Source organism: Mustela erminea, chromosome 4 (assembly GCF_009829155.1).
Source record: "Mustela erminea isolate mMusErm1 chromosome 4, mMusErm1.Pri, whole genome shotgun sequence".
NCBI classification, from domain to species: domain Eukaryota; kingdom Metazoa; phylum Chordata; class Mammalia; order Carnivora; family Mustelidae; genus Mustela; species Mustela erminea.
In genome coordinates, this window is record NC_045617.1 from 58,454,449 (window position 1) to 58,474,762 (window position 20,314).

At 41.0% G+C, this 20,314-nt stretch overlaps 1 protein-coding gene across 6 annotated transcripts in view; it reads right to left on the reverse strand.

The window, feature by feature from the left end:
• Positions 1-6,075: 6,075 nt before the first annotated feature.
• Positions 6,076-20,314, reverse strand: part of STX11 (syntaxin 11) — a 47,393-nt gene continuing 33,154 nt past the window's right edge. For 4 of the 6 annotated variants that reach the window (XM_032338032.1, XM_032338028.1, XM_032338027.1 and 1 more), the window contains one exon: positions 6,076-7,926. In XM_032338032.1, the coding sequence (XP_032193923.1) occupies positions 7,058-7,921 (864 nt within the window). In that variant the 5' untranslated portion in view covers positions 7,922-7,926 and the 3' untranslated portion in view covers positions 6,076-7,057. Of the gene's footprint in view, positions 7,927-8,095; positions 8,101-19,055; positions 19,369-20,314 lie in introns of those variants that run through there. The other 2 variants (XM_032338031.1, XM_032338030.1) reach the window with 2 other exon arrangements.

Consider the following 20,314-nt stretch of genomic DNA (forward strand, 5'->3'; position numbering starts at 1 on the left):
AAGGACTGGGCTGCTCTTGGCCCCATTCTCACCCTACGGTGTGTTCTTCTGCAGGGCCGTTTTCCATGTAGCTCTGAGACTCTTCGCAGCTCGAAGAGCCCAATTTTTGCTAATGAAGCTTTTCGGACATGGGAACTCGTTGCCGAGTTATGTCAAATATTGATAATGGCTGATGCGGAGTGCCAGACACAAGAGGCCCCCCTAGGGATGAGTTCCAACATTACAAGAACAGGCCCTTTCTTGCCTTTCCCAGACAGTTTCACTTTCTCCTGGGGAAGTGCCGTGTTTTAACATCTTGCCACTGAGTCACATTTCTTGTTTGGCAGGTTTCTTCCATGAACTGGATTACAACATAGGGATGAAGATTCTGAAGAGAAATAGTGTTACCTCATCTCTGCCCTTTTAAGGGTGCATTAAACTGGGGTAAACCCACAGGGCAGGGCCAAAGAATGAACTAGTTAAACATTCCTAGCTGCAAGAGAAATTCCTGTCTGTGTCCCACGAAGGCTAAATCATTTCTTTTCATCTAGGAGTGACGTTCTTTGTATATCCTCCTCCCCATGGAGAGGCTCTTCATGATGTGATCCCAAGCTGTGTTTTGAAAAAGCTATAGCACCAGCTGCTGTCAGCCGGAAGGCACCTGGGCACCCCACGCAACAGTGAATCTGCCCTGCCCGTGCAGGGGGAGGGTTGGCAGGGCAGGGCTGCGGCTTTGCAACCCAGCTGAGCTTGCAGATAAAATAAAGGGCGGTTTAGGGTCACAGCAGTCTCTGCTTGGTCTTTGACTCCTGCAGGAAAAGGAGGGGCCTTGCCATCAATTCCCTCAGAGCACACGTGCAGTTGAACATTTTTGTACTGAATAAGCATTATATAGTTCTCTAAGGAGTCTGTATGTATAGATCTCCTAAAATACCTGGGAGAATGGGCTGAGGTCTGACAGGGCATCCTCATCTATACAGAGACGTCAGTGATGAAGGACAGTTCGAGACTGGCGTCCAAAGCCATCACCCTGAAACAGCCTTTTCTGCCTAGGAGCCAAGAACAGGGGATTTTGCCTAAATTATCCTCCCAGATGCCGCAGTACAGAGGAGTGTGAACAGCTGAAACTCAAGCCAGTACATCGTGACCCCAGATTTAAAAAATAATCTTTATCTTCTACGGCTGAAAGAATAAAAAGAAAATAATTCTTTCCAGATTAGAACGTAGTTTTACAAGTTTCCTTGCATCCAACCCGAGTCTGTACCTTCAATAACTCTTTACCTGGAAACTTCCCTCTGGGCCATGGTTTGCCCCTGGTTCTGCGGGCTTCCCTAGTGAGTCAGACCTTCATTCTCTCTCTGCATAGCCCTTTCAAATTGACCGTTCTCTTGGATGAGTTGTTTTCCCTCATGCAGTTTGTTTTCCAAACCTACCTTCCGCAGCTCACCAAGTCCTCCCCTATTCTCAGGATGCTGGCCTCCTCCCCCCCATAGGCCCAGCACCCCGCACAGACTTTCCACCGGGCACGAAGATGAGATATTGGGCTTTATGCTATAAAATAAACACATTTTTTACTTAAAATTTTTAAAAAAGATTTATTTATCTATTTTAGAGAGAGAGAACGTGCGAGTGAGAGCAGGGGAAGGGGTAGAAGGAGAGGGAGAGAGAAAATCCTCGGGCCGACTCCCCACTGGGTGCAGAGCCCAACTCAGGGCTCACCCCAGGACCCTGAAATCATGACCTGAGCCAAAACCAAGAGTCCTCCGCTTGACTGACTGATCCACTCAGGTGCCCCAACACATTTTTTAAAGATTTTTATTTATTTATTTGACAGAGAGATCACAACAAGATAGAGAGACAGGCAGAGAGAGAAGGGAAGCAGGCTCCCCACTGAGCAGAGAGCCCGATGTGGGACTTGATCCCAGGACCCTGGGATCATGACCTGAGTTGAAGGCAGAGGCTTAACCTACTAAGCCACCCAGGCACCCCTCCAACACATTTTTTAAAGATGTACACAAAGTCGTTCATAACAGAAAGCAAATTCTGAGTATTTCTATTCTGCATTCTGACCACGAACATCGAGTACTATGAAACCAGCAAAACACTAAGATTAAAAAACAAATAAGATGATACTGTCTGCCCTTAAAAATCAAAAAGCAGTCCAGCAGAGGAAGCCCAGGTTGCTTGGTGAAGAGAAGGGCACTGTTGGCCAGAAGAACACACCTCACTCACTGGCCAGCAGGCCTGAGATATGGGCGCTGAAATCCATCCATTTCCACCAAGCCCCTCTCCACCCTCCATGACTGAGCGCTGCAGGGACACTATGGTAGCTTTGATTTATCTCTTAGTGTCTCTGTAATGCATTTCTGTGAATTAAAGTTTTGCATGTTGGATTCCCTCTTGGAGTCGACTTCTCAGAGCCCCCGGACTAATATTTTATATTATTATATATTATATTATATATGTATAATATAATATAATTTTCATGCTGTTATTTGTATCTTCTAGAGACTATTGTGGGATACCTGGATACAGAGGGCAGATATGTCTAAAGAGTTGCCTCTAAGACCTTGCAAATGTAGAGATACAGACCAGGAAAGATGGAAGAGATTCAAGAGTGGCTTAAAGATGCTTATAATTAAAATGGGGCTTAAAATACTTTCAAAATAAATATCAAAAATTAGAGGGGCACCTGGGTAGCTCAGTCGGTTAAGTCGGTTAACTGACTCTTGATCTCAGCTCAAGTCTTGATCTCATGGTCATGAGTTCGAGCCTTGCATCCACACCCAGCATGGAGCCTACTTAAAAAAAAAAAAAAAAAGAATTAGACAATGATAGTGTTGGGGAGTTGTTTCTCACTCCTCAATATTTAGGATATCACTGGTTTAAAGGCATCCTATATATTCTCACCCAGATCATCGGGTGAGAAAACCTTCTTTCTTACCAATATATACATAATTTTTACAGTAGAAGTTTCCAGTGTATAAGGCTATCTCATCCTTCCTTTATAACACATGCTGGTAATAAAGATGCCCAATATTCATATGATGGTGAGGTTGCATTCTAGATCCTCTTCAATTTCCTTTTCTAATAGCCGCGTTTTATTAGTTGCAAGAATTCTCAATTCTTGCTATCAAAAGCAAATCAACTGTTACTTTAACAGCAACTGTATGTTTCAAACTATCATCCTGATTACAAATGAGTGAATTCATGCTGCATTAGAGATACTGTTTATATTTCAAAGAGAGGAGTGGAAATGTCTGATGGTGGAAATAGAATGGTGGAATTGATATATAAAATTCAAGATGACAATTACCCTATTTTATTATTTTTAAGCTGTACACAATCTTCCGCAGGTTCCTGTCAAGACAGGATATCTTACATTGTAGAGCCTGAAACATATGTGCATATGACATTCAACTATAAAGCATTAAGGCTGTTTTTAAATAAATATGAAGCACAAGAAGAACACTGTTTTCTTTCAAAGTCATTATCTTGAAAGGCCATAAGCTTACTCCTGTGATGTCACAGTTCAAACTCTTTTGAATTATTGATCGGCTTTTAAAAAATTCAAACTCACATTATCCTGTGTACTGATGCATCATAGGTGAGCATCTCTCTTAGTTTTGATCTTTCTGGAGTTGTCACTGCCTATAATTTGTGGTGGTGACTGTAAGGTTTGGCATTTGGCTAGTTAGAAGGAGTCACTGCTCATGTGAAAATAGCTTTAGAAATAGATTTCCACCTTCTGCCCACTAAGGATCTATTATTCTTTGTGATTGGTTCTTTCATTTTGTACATTAAATGATATTAGTATATGAAATGAGTGGCTTTGTCACAAAGTTTTCTTCTTGCCCTAAGTCAACTTTCAGAGTTTGCCAAGAGGGCATTGTGGGATTGGGTAAAGCCAACCTCTGCAGCACCTCTTGGGGGCACTGGAGTACCCTTTCCTGAGGAAAACACCAGCATTTCACACACTGTTTAGAATGACACTCAGAGCCAGGAAGGGCTTGGGGGAAACAAGGCAGGATGTGGGAAAAGCCAGCTGTTCCTGTTAGTCTGTTGTGACTTGGCCTCTAGAACTGAACACTTTCTGATTCACAGCTTGGGAAGATCAGGAGAACATCCTCGCCAAATTGAACAGAACAGCTGCTTCCTGCTTAACTGTTAATTTTAAGCGGAACATCTACTACTTTTTCAGAACACGTTTGGATATACGAAGGAATAGAAATGCTATAGTGAAAATGGTTTTTATGTGGTAGAAAAAAAAAAGCCTTAATATTCAAAGAAGATAGGTCTTGGTTTCTTTATTCCATTTTGTTAAAAACTATCAACAGAAAAATAAACATTTTTTCTCTCAGAAGTTAATAACTATTAACTTACCATTAGAATTAGCTCTCTCAGTCTACCAAAAAGCTGTATAATAACAATAATGAACATAGATAGCCTTTACTTCTTACAACACCTTGATGAAGTAGGCCTTATTATGTCCACTTTACAGATGAGGAAACTGAGGCACAAACAGGGTAAGAAATGTGCCCAAATCATATAGCTAGTATGAGGCAGAGTTAGGATTTAAACTGAGAGAGGGGAGGTCATGAATCAGTGTTCTTAACTACTATGCAACACTCAGAGAGTTACTAAAAAGCAAGAAGAAAAATTCTTACTTTGTCATGGGCAACAGTTCACTAACCACTTAGTAAATTAAAGTGTTTACTTAATTCTCCAATGTGAAATGTGGGGAATTAAAAAATACACAGAGCCTGCAAACTCGTTTACTTTTATGATTGGTTCTAGGCAAAGAAAATGCTGTATATGTTCAGAGAAGTCAAATTCATGAACCATTCTCTCTCAGGGAAACTAGCTGATGGTCTATATAAATAATATCACAATATCACTTTTCTACAAAGAAAGACAGCAATGGAGCCATGGGAAGGTTTTTGGGGGGGTGGTGGGGGAGGAAATTCAGTTAAAAGTGAAACATATCCATGGGGTTAGCTGGAAAGAAATTGGGAGAAATCTGAGAGGAGCCCAGTGAACTTGGTCTCCACAATTCTCATATTTAACCATGAAATTAAAATTAGGGGCAGAGCTAGATTTCATGGGCCTAAGTAGGTTCATAAGTTCCAAAGAGTTCACAGGATCTTCTTTCTATTCCTTTTTAAAATCTGTGTGAAAGACCCGAGAATTTTGACTGCTGAGTAAACTTGTTCATTTAGTAAATAATAAGTAAAAGCAGTTAAGGGTTGACTCAGAAGAAAGACAGAAAGCATGGTAAACATGGGTAAGGGCATTACAATTTTGCAAACAAAACCAAATCTCTGAAACATGATGGTTTGCTAAACTATTTTAAGTAACTTGGGAAAGAAAGCGGGACACCCACAAGTGAATTCTTTTTTCCTCTTTTCCCCTTCTCTTCAGAGTTCCATCTAGATGCTGTAGCCTTGCGCAGCTAGTAGAAGAATTTTTTTTTTTAAGATTTTATTTATTTAATTGACAGAGAGATAGAGATCACAAGTAGGCAGAGGCAGGCAGAGGGAGAGAGAGAAGCAGGCTCTCTGCCGAGCAGGGAGCCCAATGCGGGGCTCGATCCCAGGACTCTGAGATCATGACCTGAGCCGAAGGCAAAGGCTTTAACCACTGAGCCATCCAGGCGCCCCAAAGAATTTTTAAGAATAATAACTGAAAAAGCAAACTAAGTGATCAAGATAGAAATACACAAAGGGGATATTATAATGTAATGTTTATTAAGCTAAATTGAGAAACATGATTATTTTATTTTAAGTTACTCCCTTTCAGTACATGAAACGGTCCACAGTAAAACAAAAGAAGTATTTATAAAGACATTATTTTATCATCTCCAGTTCTGTATGCATTTTAGCCTTTTTTTTTTTTTTAAAGATTTTATTTATTTATTTGACAGACAGAGATCACAAGTAGGCAGAGAGGCAGGCAGAGAGAGAGAGAGAGGGAAGCAGGCTTCCTGCGGAGCAGGGAGCCCAATGCGGGGCTCGATCCCAGGACCCTGAGATCATGACCCCAGCCGAAGGCAGCAGCCCAAACCACTGAGCCACCCAGGCGCCCCAGCATTTTAGCCTTTGACATCTGTCTCTACCACCACAACCAACGCAGAGTGGTTCAAAATAGAATTGTGACTATGCAGATAGGAGCAAGATAAACTCAAAACAAGCAAACCAACACCAATGACCAGTACAAGTCTTGTTCTTGGTATTTATAGACCATATTTACAAAAGTCAAGTTAAACCAGTTGGTCCTTCTGTACATGTGTTAATATTAGTACTTTATATTTACATATTTATGTGCATTTGTATTATCAAGTAAAAAGACAAATTTTAAATTATTTATGAAAAATATATAAAATATGACGGGTAACATACTTCCATTTGAGTGCGTGTTCAAAACTCAGTGCTTAAAAATATTTGGAAAAAAATCCAAAATACATTCTGACGGAAAATACTAAAAGTGAAAGAGATAAGGAAATAATAAGTGTTAAATGTGGTAAGTAGGGGAGGTGGGCAGAAAGAAGGTATGCATCGAGGCAGGAATCACACAGGATAAGCCAGATGAAGGATCAGAAATGAAAGACGGACAGTTTTCCCCCAGATCCAGGTCATGTGAAATTGACGGAACCAAGGGACTTTAAGGATAAGGTGAAGGAATTTGAGCCTTGATAACGAGCTCGTACTATCAGCGGATGCAGAACTGACTTCCCCTGAGAGTTTCGTTAGGAAGCATGCCATGGACATTCACGGTACAGTAAGCTACAGCGTCAGTTCTTTATCCCGCTTCCGTGGAGAGGGAAAGGGGGCCACGTGCCGGACGATGACCTCACACTTCAGTGGGTGTCTGTCCTTACTGAAGAAACACCGGACGGCATCAGCCCCTTCCCAAACCCAAGCAGGGTGGGAATTCTCGCCCCTCAAAATTCTTCTTTCTCCAAGGACCGAAGTCCGTAAGGCTTGGGGTAACTCACCCCTGCGTGGAGGAGCCCCAGATCTTCCCCGGGGTGTTTCCTGGCCACTGCTGGCGGGGTGGGGTGGGCGGCCGGGCCGATCCGCTAGTTGAGGCAGGGGCAGCAGAAGCAGCACAGGGTCCGGCAGGGGTTCTTCTTCTTGTACTGCACCGCCTTGCGCACCTGCGCCTTGGCCTGGCCGGTGTAGTCGAGGGTCTTCTCCACGTTGAGCTCGATGACGTTGAGGGTGTCGGCCTGCTCCTCCACCAGCACGGCCATCTGCAAGAAGAGCTCGTGCACGTCGCGGATGCGGCTCTCCAGCCGCAGCAGCTCGCGGTGGCGGCTCTCGATCTCGTTGAGGGCCGCCCGCGCGCCCTTCACGTCGGCGAGCAAGTTCTCAGAGAACACGTCCCACTTGCCCTGCTCGAACATGTCCTCGATCTGGTCGCCCGAGACGTCCTTGCCCATGATCTCGAGCTGGCGCTGGATGCGGATCTTGCAGTTGGCGCGCTGCTTCATCTCGGCCTGGTTGTACTCGTGCATGGCGCTCTGGAAGGTGCGCGTGAGCGCGCTGTACTGCGCCCGCGAGATGCGCGCCACCGCCGAGTTGGGGCCGTGCCGGGCCTCGGCCTCCTCGCTCAGCGCCTTCATGGCGCGCAGCTTGCGGTGGATGTTCTCGCCCCGGGCCTTGATGTCCTTGGCGATGGAGTTGGTGTCGCGCTTGATGCTGCTGAGGCGCCGCATGGACGTGAGGAAGCGGGCGTTCTGCTTCCCCAGCCGCTTCACGTCGGTCATCAGCAGCTGGTTTTCGTTCTGAAGGTCCTGAATGTCTCGGTACAACGACTCCAGGATGTGGTCCGTCTCGAACACGATGTCCTCGTGGGGCGAGTCAAAGTCATCGTCCCCGTCTGCGAACTGCTGGTCATAGTTCTTGGTTAACTCCACAAGTTCAGCTAGCCGGTCCTTCATTTTGCCTACAAGTAGAGACTGGGGTTAAACTCCTTGAGCGAGTCAAAATACTCTCATTGAGAGCACTGAAGCTCAAAACAAGGAAACTTCTGCCCAGCGCTGCCAGTTCTCTATGCCCGGCTGCAGGCAACACATATACCACAGGAGCTAAATATTCTATGACATTTTGCTCACAAGGAAAGGACTAACGTGACCGAGAGGCGTGAACACAGCCGTGCTTCCTCACGAAAGCCCATGAGACATTTGCAGCTCGGAACTCAGTCAGCAATGTAAAATTTCAGATTGCATGAGGAACCAATCACTTTTGCTTGCCTTATGCTTTCCAATAATCCCAAGTCAAAACAGGCACAGAGAAAGGAAAAAGAAGAAGAAAATACTTGCAAGGATAAAGATTTTAAAATAAGGACAATCAATGTACTGCCAAGGTTGTAGGAGCAGCTCTAAGGGCTGTGTATTTTTGGTCTATTTCAGCAACAGCTGAGCATGGCTGGTCCCAAGATTCCAAAGAGTCCTTAAAACAGTTAACATATAAATCATTGGTTTAAAATGTTTTCCTGGGGAGCCTGGGTGGCTCAATGGGTTAAGCCTCTGGTTCAGGTCATGATATCAGGGTCCTGGGATGGAACCCCGCATCTGGCTCTCTGCTCAGCAGGGAGCCTGCTTCTCCCTCTCTCTCTGCCTCTCTCTCTGCCTACTTGTGATCTCTCTCTGTCAAATAAACAAGTAAAATTTTTAAAAAATGTTTTTTCTTAAAAATGTTATAAAAGTAAAACATGCTTGAAGTAAAACAACAAAATAAAGACAAAAATCTAATGAGGAAGTATAAAATTTGGACGTTGAAATTTCCTTGCTTCTCTGTTCATTATCATTGATACAGATTTCAGTTTGAGTGCCTGTTTGAGGGGGTGACATCGAAAATATATTCTGATGGGAGATACTAAAAGTGAAAGAGATAAGCAAGTGTTTAATGTGATTTTAGTAAGTAGGAGAGATGGGCAGAAAGAAGATACCCATCTAGGCGGCAATCACGTAGCATAACCAGATGAAGTGTCGGAAACAAGATGTTCAGTTTTTCCCAAGGTCTGTAGTATTATCATTAACAAAACTATTTGAAAATTTCTTTAATATGAAAAATTTCAATCATACATAACCCTAGTAGCAGTAATATAACACTCTGATTTAACCATTACACAGTAGCAATATTTGTACTTTTGTTGTTGTTTTTATGCACATGCTGGTATTTTATTCATACCTGAATGCTAAACACTGTACTTAAATATAAAATATTTATTTAAATGTATATGAAAGATCTCAGATGCTGCCTTATCTCAGGTTCCCAAGAAAGCAGTCGGAAGAAAATTTTATGTGCCAACATATTACTCGTGATACAATCCCAGGGCCACCAGGGTGAGGGGGAACAGGGAAGTGAGGTGGGAAAGAACAGAGACAAATACCGAGCTGCTACAGCTTCACAAAACAACATAGTCAGTTGCTTAGTCAACTGGAAGTCTCCAGAAAGACTACCTTGAGTCATGGCACCTGGAATAGTCCATGAGAAGGAGAAAAAGGAGTCATAAATGACATAAAGGAAATAAATTTGTTGGTTCCTGCCTATCTCCTGTCTCTTCTTGGTCAATATTCAGCCAATGAACATTAAAACCCCACTACTCCTCAGGGCTGCCACTGGGGAAAGCAAGTCCTATATCGATGACCTGGTGCTGCTGTGAAACCAGGCATGAGGGCACGTAAGCCTCTGTGGGAGCATCAGGTCACTCCCATACACTGGAGCTGCAGTGGCCCTCACGTAGCAGATGTTACAGAGGCCTTGCCAAAGTCTGGTCCTCAGGGGAGGCTGAAATGAATGGCAGTGTTAGGGGATGAGGCGACAGAGGAAGCAGCTGGGTTCTTGGTTCTTCACTGATCAGAGAGCCAAGAACTAGGGTGTAGTGGAGACTGAGCGAATCTGGGAGGAGTATAAATTGGATGTGGAACAGGCATATACACAGATGAACACAGATGTTACTTTCATATCAGAATTGTGTGTCCATGTACACATTCAGGTGTTGTCTGCAATATTGTACTTTTAATGACTTTTTGAAACAAGTTGGCAGCTTAGCAGAATTTCTGTGTTTTCGCAAGGGTGATTCTAATTCATTGCTACATAGAAAGGGAAAATAATGTTCTCTATGTCCACATTTTTTCCAGGGAAGTGAAAAACTTTCATTTTTAGTAGCACATATAAATGCGAAAATACTGAACATGCTCCCCCTGTGCACAAGATTTTGTGGCTACAAAGATTATCCTCCTACTGTGTAATTTGCAGAAAAGAAGGAAAATGTAGTAGCACTTAATGGACGCTCAATCTATGAGGGATCTTGATCTCAAATTAAAAGCTTCTCTCAAGTTGAAGAAATTAATTTTATCTCACTATAGAATGCTGACGAGTTGGATTTAGTCATAATTGGGAAGTGGTGAAATATTATCCATGACCTGTCATCTGCTATCATCATTTACATAAATTAAGCTGAAGTTTTATTCCAAGATAATGATTTTTAATATCCTGCTTCCAAATGTCATTTCTGCTATCTGGTGACAAGAATCAATACCGGACTTTCCCAGTGATAAGGATGTAACTTTCCTACAGGCAGGGCCTAGGGACAGAAAAAAGACCCAGGCTGGACCAAAACTATGCCATCCCCTAGCCTGAATTTCCTGATACCCAAAATGTCCACACCTTGAACAAAACTTAAAGGCAAACCATAAATTGGGAGAAATTGCAATATATGCAGGTAGTGGATTAACGTACTTAATAAACTAAAACCTCGTGCTAGAACAAAACAAAATCAAAACCACTTGCCCAAATAAAGACAATGAAAAAGCAACACATACATGAAGAAATCTAAATGCTAGAGAACGTAAGAGTAACTGATATGTATCAGTTGCTTACTGTAATACCAAGTGCTTTCTAGGCACTTGTCATGTGATAACCTCTTTAATCTTCATACAGACTCCATGAAGTAAGTATTACCATTATCAGAGCTGGTACGTGAACACAGGGAGATAAAAGAGCTTACCCATGGTTGCCCGGAAGGGAACACTTGGGCCCCAGAGCAGCTGTACTTAACCACTACACAAAACTTCTTCGGTAAATATATAAAAGTGAGTCATGAAGGACTTCACTATTAAAAATTTAATATAAAATATATAATAAAATTTTAAGCACTGCAATTTTTTTCACCCACCAAGTTGCCAGGATTTAAAATAAAAATAATAATGATGATGATGATAATAATAATAATGTTTGAAAATCGGTGAGGATTCTGGGAACTCTGAAAAAATGCTGATAGGAGAGCAGATTGATAGAATCTTTTTTAGCAATATGTATCACAATCTTTTAAAATGTGTATTTGTTTTGTCCCATGCACATTTATTCTAAAAATTTATGCAGGAGTGTGTGAAGCCCCTTGCTGTAAATATTTCCACCACATTGCTCTTTTTACAGAAATTCAGAAATACTCTAAGTGTGCAAAAATGAGGTATTATCTGCTAAACCAGCACAGTGTAGAAGGCTATCTGATGGTAGGAAAGTATAAATACCATCTTAGGTAGAAAAAGTAGGTGAAGAGAAGGAGATGTGAAACACTACTACACACACATCCTAAAACAAGGATGTGAACAATATTCATCAAAATGTTAGTAGTTGGTTTCTTCAAATCGTAGAATTATAAATGATTTTAATTCCTTCCATATGCTTTTCTGTATTTTCCAAAGTTTTTATGATGCCCATGTAGATTTTATAATTAAATACAATCCATAAAACTATAAATATTATTTGCTTAAAGGACTAATTTCTTAAGGCCCTTCTTTAAGACATATATATTGCAATCATTTAACAACCTTATGTGACCTGGACAAAGTACATTAGTTAGCTGGTACGGAGTTGAACTGTATCCATCTGCTTAAATTAGTATCCAATATATTCTACTATGCAACAGGTAGATGGTACAGAGAATGGGTATATTTGATGAACCAGGTAAGAATAGGTGTCATCCTTGCTTCTTGGCCAAGACTTAGGAGGCACTACAATGGAAGGTGATGAATGGCTTCTTAAGGTAAAACACCACACACAACATATTAGAAATCTGTTTGCTGGTCTCCCACTAGTCCTAGACAGGTCCCATGCTCTTTATTGCTCCTCTAAAGCCCCCAAAAAACTATTTGGAGGGATCATCTCATTCATAATATGAGCAGAAAAACACACATCAATCATACAGAAAATGGCCTTGGAAGAAGATGTTCAGAGATAATCATTCCTTCTCAAGACCTGAAAACCATAAAAGCATGGGTCCTAAATCAAGCGAAGGACTAAGCTCATATGAAGGCTCAAGTCCACAATTAAGTGAGGAGAATGAAAGGAACAGTGTGGGGAATTAAAGATTCTCCATGGAGGTGTAGACAAGAATGTGGCCTTTACTTTGCCTTCTTACCAGCCTTTCTTACCAACCCACCCCAGACTGAGTTGGTCGCATGGACCCAGATGCCTCCTGGTAGCCAGAGAGCAAGCATTAGGAAAACTACAACAGAAGTTCAACCAACAAGAGGAATCCATCAAAATCCTAGAGGAGAACACAGGCAGTAAACTCTGACAAGAAGCATAGCAACTTCTACCAAGATATGTCTCCTGACGCAAGGGAAACAACAACAAAAATAAACTATTGGGACTTGATCAAAATAAAATGCTAGTGCTCAGAGAAGAAAACAATCAACAAAACTAAAAGGCAACCTATGGAATGAAAGAAGCTATTTGCAAATGTCATATCTGATAAAGGGTTAGTATTTAAACTCTACAATGAACTTTTTTTTTAAAAGGTTTTATTTATCTGAGAGACAGAAAAAGAGAGCAAGCATGCAGGCAGGGGTGGAGGGAGAGGGAAAAAGAGAAGCGGACTCCCCACTGAGCAGGAAGCCCGATGCAGAGCTCTGCAGAGCTCGATGCAGGGCTCAGGACCCTGAGATCATGACCTGAGCCAAAATCAAGAGTCTGATGCTCAACCAACTGAGCCACCCAAGCGCCCCCAGGAAACAGACTCTTAACTATAGAGAACAAACTGAGAGTTGCTGGAGGGGAGGTGGGCAAGGGGGGTGGGTTGAGTGATGGGTATAAAAGAGGACACTTGTGATGAGCCCTGGGTATTGTATGTAAGTGATCAATCACTAAATTCTACATCTGAAACTAATATTGCATGTATGTTAACTGACTGAAATGTAAATAAAAAGTTGGGGGAAAAAATAAAATGTAAATTTAAAAAATAGAGAAAAAAAGTGAACCACGAAGCTGCTATTTCGAAGAATGTTGCCCAAAAGGTTAAAATGTAGTTATACCAAAATATAGAAGCAGGCCCTGAAAGAACACCAAATTAACCGACACATCCAGTAGCCTGATTCCGTACTGTGAGATCTTAAAAAGGAAACTATGATAAATGAGAAAGAAAATGAAACAATTCTATCGACCATCCTATCTCACGATGATAAAGAAAAATGTAATACATTTTTTGTATCCATAAATTTGTAAATTTATTCATAAAGTTATTAAAATAAATTGTATTCATAAAGTGCTAAAATAGATCCTGCTTTAAGTCACATGGAGATGAAGAATTCAATTGAAATTTTATGACCAACAACCAGAAGTCTGCTTCAGTCTTGTACTTTCCTTTTCAGGCATGCATATCATGTGTCCTGAGAACAAGGTCCTACAGGGAAGGAAGGGGAAATTACATAAGCCTTCTTTCATTGGGCAATTAGATTTTATGTACCAAAAAATACAGGAACAGAGAAGTGATGGTAGCTCAGGGGTTCTCAGACTTTAGGAGGCAATAGAATCTTCTGGAAAGCTACAAACACTACAGATGTTTGAGCCCCTAGAGTTTCCAGCTCAGGACTTCTAAGTTGATCCTCGGGTGATTTCAGTGCACACCCTAACTTGTGACCAATTCCATAGATAATTATCATGACAGCTTCCGATTCATAAACACAATGCAGTTCTGGACAACTTACAACAGTCCTCAGGTTGAGTGATGAACAAACTTGACAGGGAAAGATTCGGAAAGAGGAAAAGATTCAGAAGGCAGGTTTGTACATACTTCAGAAGGCAGGTTTGTACATACTTCAGAAGGTCAATGAGTGGGGGTTATGATATACAAAGAACCTACATACTGGATGCTACAAAGAATCAACATGAACATTCCTACTTGCTTGTAAGGGAACCAGTCATAAACAGAGCACAGGGCCGTATCTCTGATCAGACAACAGAAACTTTTTGCCTACTGAGGGGAATAAGAACAAAACTGTTCATGCATTGTTTCGGGCTAAATTATATCACCCACCCAAATTCTTGTATTGAAGCCGTAATCCCAGCACCTCAGAATGCAAATGTTTTCGGAGATAAGGTCTTTAAAGAAGGAACTAATTTTGAAGGAGGTCTTTAGCCACCTGGGTGGCTCAGTGGGTTAAAGCCTCTACCTTCGGCTCAGATCATGATCCCAGTGACCTGGGCTGGAGCCCCGCATTGCAGCACTGGGCTCTCTGCTTGGCAGGGAGCCTGCTCCCTCCTCTCTCTCTGCCTGCCTCTCTGCCTACTTGTGATCTCTCTCTGTCAAGTAAATAAAAAAATTTTTAAAAAGGAGGTCTTTATGTAATCATATATTATTATACATTGAGCAATACATACACTAAGTAAATTTTGCCTATTTCCAGAAAACAAAACCTTTCCTTTTTTCATAGCAATGTGTTGAAGTATTTTTTACAAGTAGTGAGAAACTTCAGACTTGGAGATACACAGTTCAATGCAAGGCAATGCGCCAGTCATGTGAGGTTTATTACCAAAATCAGCTTGTAGATTACAGGAGGGGAATAAATTCAAAAGGATGGAAGGAGCTTCCTTTCTGTACTTAAGACAAAGAAATATCTTTAGAGACTGTATTCCTCTTTATTTGAGTTCAGAAAGTTTAGGTTTCTTGTTTCAATGAGAACTAAAAAAAGAGCATATTTAGAGAGAGAGGGAGACATACACATGCACACACAGACTTTGTATAAAGTTATCAGCTATTAAGGAAACTAAAAATATCCTGCCCCATGAGAGACAGTTCCAAATAAGGACTTTTGGGTAACGACTCCCTTACTTAAATAATGAAGTGTCCATGTTCTGATTTTCAGGTCATATAATCTGTATGTCCTAGGTCCTGATCTTATAGCCATATATTAAGTCTTATAAACATAAAATGATTATTACAAATCAGAATGTGTCTTTATGTCTAAATCCACCACTAGACCATATGGCATCTTAATGAGCCTTTGTGTATAGACCATATGACATCATGGTGAATGCTAGAAAGGTGCCCCTTTCTCTCAGTGATACAGCCCTGCACCAGGCACAGCGTCTGGCAAACTGGACACGGGATGGACTTCCAGTCTCTCTCATCTTTGTGGCGTCTTGTACTGGGCCCAGTCTGCACAGCCCTGTATGGTTGCCCTGCGTGCTCCCTTCTTGACCCTCCTGCCCAGTCAGTGGGGCCAGGAAGTCCCATAGGTCCTATGCCGTGGTAAGTTAGCAGTTACCTTCCAGGACACAACATAGGAACACAACGCTAAGCAGGCGACAAGTGTGCTGTCCCAAACAGGTTGATTCAGATTCACAAACAATTTCACTCAAATGAGTAAAACCTGGTATTCGGCTCTATGTCTTGATTTTAAAAATAACAGATCTAAGAGGTAAAAATCCTTCTTTGAACTTCTGATAATTACAGGCTAAAATAGAAGGAGTTCCTAAAAAGACTTATCTTCTTACTACTGCAAAGGTTAATTTAAAAGATCAGAAACAGAAGCTGTGTTGGATCCAAAGTACACTGGCAAGAACACATTTAGTGGTTTAATTTTTTGCAGTTCACTCAAAGCATAACATGAGAGTCTGAGGAGTGTTATTTGAGATGGATTCTAATTATAAAAGTCTGAAGCTAGAAGAAATAATAATAAATGTTTCTTCCCCTCTTCACTAAAGCAAAGCCAAGAGTCTTTCCAAAGCGTTTTTGGGGAATCTAATTTAAAAGGGCAAATAGTCTCCACTTTTTAATCACTCTCTCTCTCTCTATGTGTGTGTGTATATATACACACATTCATATGTATATATAAATAATATATAAAATAGGGTGCCTGGATGGCTCAGTTGTCTAAGCAACTGCCTTCGGCTCAGGTCATGATCCCAGAGTACCGGGATCGAGCCCTGCATTGGGATCCCAGTTCCACGGGAGTCTGCTTCTCCTTCTGCCCTTCTCCTCTCTCATGCTTTCACTGTCTCTTCTCAAATAAATAAACAAAATCTTTTAGAAAATAATATATAAAAATATGTATAACATATATTTTTATTTTATTATATATTATATATAAAATTATATATTTTATATGATATAAATATATATAACGTATATAAATAAATACATATAAACATATATTTATATATAAAATACCTATATAACATATATTGGAATATTATTCAGCTATCAAAAAGAATGAAATCTTGCCATTTGTAACAATATGGATGGAACTAGAGTGTATTATGTATTAACCAAAATAAGTCTGTCAGAGAAAGACAAATACCATATGACTTCACTCATATGTGGAATTTAAGAAACAAAACAGATAAACATATGCGGGGGGAGAGAGAAAGGGAACCAAATCATAAGAGACTCTAAAAGAGAGAAAACAAACTGAGGGCTTGATGGAGGGAGGTGTGTGGGAGATGGGCTAGATGGGTGGTGGGCATTCAGGAGGGCACTTACGAAGAGCACTGGGTAATGTATGTAAGCAATGAGTTGCTGAATTCTACTCCTGAAACCAATATTGCACTGCATGCTTACTAACTAGAATTTAAATAAAAATTTGAAAAGAAAAAGAAAGACATCTTTAATCTTCTAGGAAATAATCCCTGTCTGAGTGCGTTTGAGCTGTTATAACATACCACAAGCAGGTATAAACAGCAGAAAGTTATTTCTTATAGCTCTGGAGGCCGGAAGTCTGAGATCAGGGTGCCAGCATGGTTGGGTTCTGTGTCTGGTGGTGGCTAGCTTCCCAGTTTATGAATGGTTGTCTTCTTCCTGTATCCTCACAATGCAGGAGGAACAAGCATGCTCTCTGGGACCTCTTTTATAAAGGTACCATCCCCATTCATGAGCGCCCACCCTCATGACTTAACTGCTTTCCAAAGACCTATTGGGGGTTAGGATTTCAACATGTGAATTTTGACGGACCCAAGCATTCAGACCATACTTTTTCTCAATCGAGTTTTATATCTGCAACAATTATTAGCATCTAATAACTCAGATCTGAATGAACACATGAAAACCTTGGCACCATTAAACAATTACCTTCTATTTCATAATAATTTCCTCACTTCAGAATTTCCCCTACATTCCCCACTACAATGCTTTCATTATTAGAAGTTCTGTTACTCTATCAGACAGAAGGAGTAACTCATTACAACTTGCCAAAAGTCCAAAGAATTAATGTTCACAGATAATTCTCTTATAAAAAAGAGTCACTGTAGTTAGAATTGACCCAACTGTTGAAATGACCAAGCACTGATTCTTGGGAATAGAAATTTTACAGTCGGGAGCATGGAAGAGGTAACAGAGGAAAGGCTAATGAATGAGCTTGGTAAGGGAGAGAGTAAAGACAATAGAGTTCCAGGGTCAAGGTCTGAATCATCTGTAAAAGTTTTTCCACTCTTATCTGTATGTGGATTTACAAACAAAACCAGTTACTGTATTCTACATCTGATTTGGGTTTGTCCCTTGAATGTGAAACAAATTTATGACTGGAAAATATAGAAGAAATCTTTGTAGAAAAAAAAAAAAACATCGTGGGGAATAAATGTTCAACCCAATATGACTTTGATTAAACTTTCATATTTTACATGTATCCCACAGGGTAGTTTCTTAAAAAGGGGAAATCAATAGAGTAATCAATAGAGTTTTCAAGAATCATTAATGAACTTTTCTTTCCCAACTCATAATTAAGGACCAACCCAAGTAGTCTGTAGATATTTTTTCCTGTTCCTCTTTCTCTGAGACAAAGTCCTGTGAGCCACTGATTCTAATCCTGTTGGCTGCTTACTCCTCTTCAATTATTCAAGGAAAAAATTAATATTTCTAACTGACAATTTTTACCTAAGTGCAGAGGAATCTGTTATCCAACGTCATCACTGCAGGTTTTTCCATGGAAGTGACTTTTGCCTAACTGAATCTTCTCCCTTCAAACAGGAAAGGGGTTCACTCATTTTTGTTGGAAATCCTCTTCTAAAACATATCGATGTACTCCACTCTTTAAAGAGAGGACTTTGCATACAGTTTATTGGTAACTCTCAGATTGTCATTATTAGCATCTCTGAACTGTGCGGTGATACACTTTGTTTTCAAATGCATCTTTTGCCTCAGGGTTAAAATTTCAAACCTTACCTCAGTTATTCCCAACTACGGATATTCCTCTCATTCTCTTCACAGGTTGCAGCAGAAGTTAGTAAGAAATTAGATAAAAGCCAAGAATTTAATCATGGTAAACTGCATGTTGATCAACAACCCTCTGTGATCAAACCTACTAAGTAAAGCAGGGAAGGAAAAACTGATGTCGGTGACAAACTGAGTGTCCGATTTAAGCCCGTCCCTTTACCAGACAACTGATTGATACACAATCCATCAATAACCTTCATAATAACTTCGTGAGGAGACAAAATTTTCAATTGACTAATAATTGGATCCCAGAAAATTTAAGTTCCCTGTATCCAATCCATTCCATTAGTAAGTGAGAGGGCTAGGATCTAAGCCCACATCTGTCCAGATCCTATGTTCATGTTCTGTCCACTCAATCCTGCACTGAAGCTATGAGAAGACTTGAGGGTATGTGGTGTATGCATTGATAAGAAGAAACATTTGTCACCACTCTGACATTTCCCTCCCTGTAGACCTCTCTCCCCACTTCCTCCTGCCAAAGAGCACAGAGTTGCTTATTTGATTGGTCAATCTCCAAGGAGAAACTGCCCATGATAGCCCAGCCTCTTCTTCCCTCTTTCTTTTGAAAGGTGGCTTACCACTGAGAACCCATGTTCTCCTCCGCTGTGCTCCTGGGTCGGAGTGGAGAGGTCAGCTGATGGGGAGGGTACGTGCATCTAACTCAAGGTTCAGGGACATAAAGCACAGTTCCCCATCAATGAAGCCACTTCCTTCAACCTCGTCTTTATTGGTGACAAAGGTAACAGTTTGGCCTCTGTTTTTTCCTTCTATTTCAATGGGAATAGAAATCGGATGGGTAAGGGAAAGTTATTTATTGGTTCTCTGTTCAATCAATCCAATAATTATGTCAGAGAAACAGAAAGACTAGCGATTATCTTGCATCCATGCCTTAATTCTAAAGACAAAGAAAGAGAAGCTCATTATATTTAAGTACCCTACAAATAATGGTCAAGGGATGGCTATTCGAAGGGAAAAATTCTTATGGAAGAGACATTTCCACTTATAGCAAAAAGATACTAATATATGTATAGCATTTTCATGAACCTGGTATATATTAGAACTTTAATAGAGGAACCTCGATAAGTAATTGCTATTAATTTTACTTTTTTGGCACCTCATAGTCTCTGAACTATAAAAACATCAAATTGTTAGATTATTTCCAGGATGTGATGACCACCAGTTCACATCCTATTTTCTTGACCTGGCCTCCCAAGTGCCCTCATTCTTCCTCCCCAGATCTGTACATACTCTTCTGGGGAAGTTTGAAAGAAAAATTCACTACACGTTCTTCGCAGTTCTTCCCCTCAAGAGGTATAGACTGTTTTCCAACTCCTTGAATTGGAGCGTGGCCAGGGGACTTGCTTTGGCCAATGGGACATCAACTAATATGATGATGTGAGGAAAAAAGTGATAATGCGAGCGTCTTGGAAGGCACTGTGCAAGAGGGCTTGGCACAGGGAGCCCCAGCACAGCATAGCAGAAACTAACTGATCCAGAAACTGCTGCTAGAAGTAGCATGCTGCAAAACCTGAAACATTCAGCCATGGTTTGGGGACCAGAGAGCAGGTGAAAAGCAGTGAGGTAGCTATGAGCAAAAACTGGGAAAATCGCATGCAAAATGTGAGTGGAGGTGGAAAAAGTGATGAGGAAACTATGCAGCAGTTGGGGGAAAGGGAACCCATATTATATAGCAGCAAGACAGCAGCAGCAGCAGACAGAAGACTGAAAATGCCCACAGTGAAAGCTGAATCCAGCTGCGGAGGTCTCCAGGCAGAAGGCGGAAAGTGTTTGTTGAGTGCTTCTAGCTGCATATAACATTCTGCAAGAGAGAGGTGTG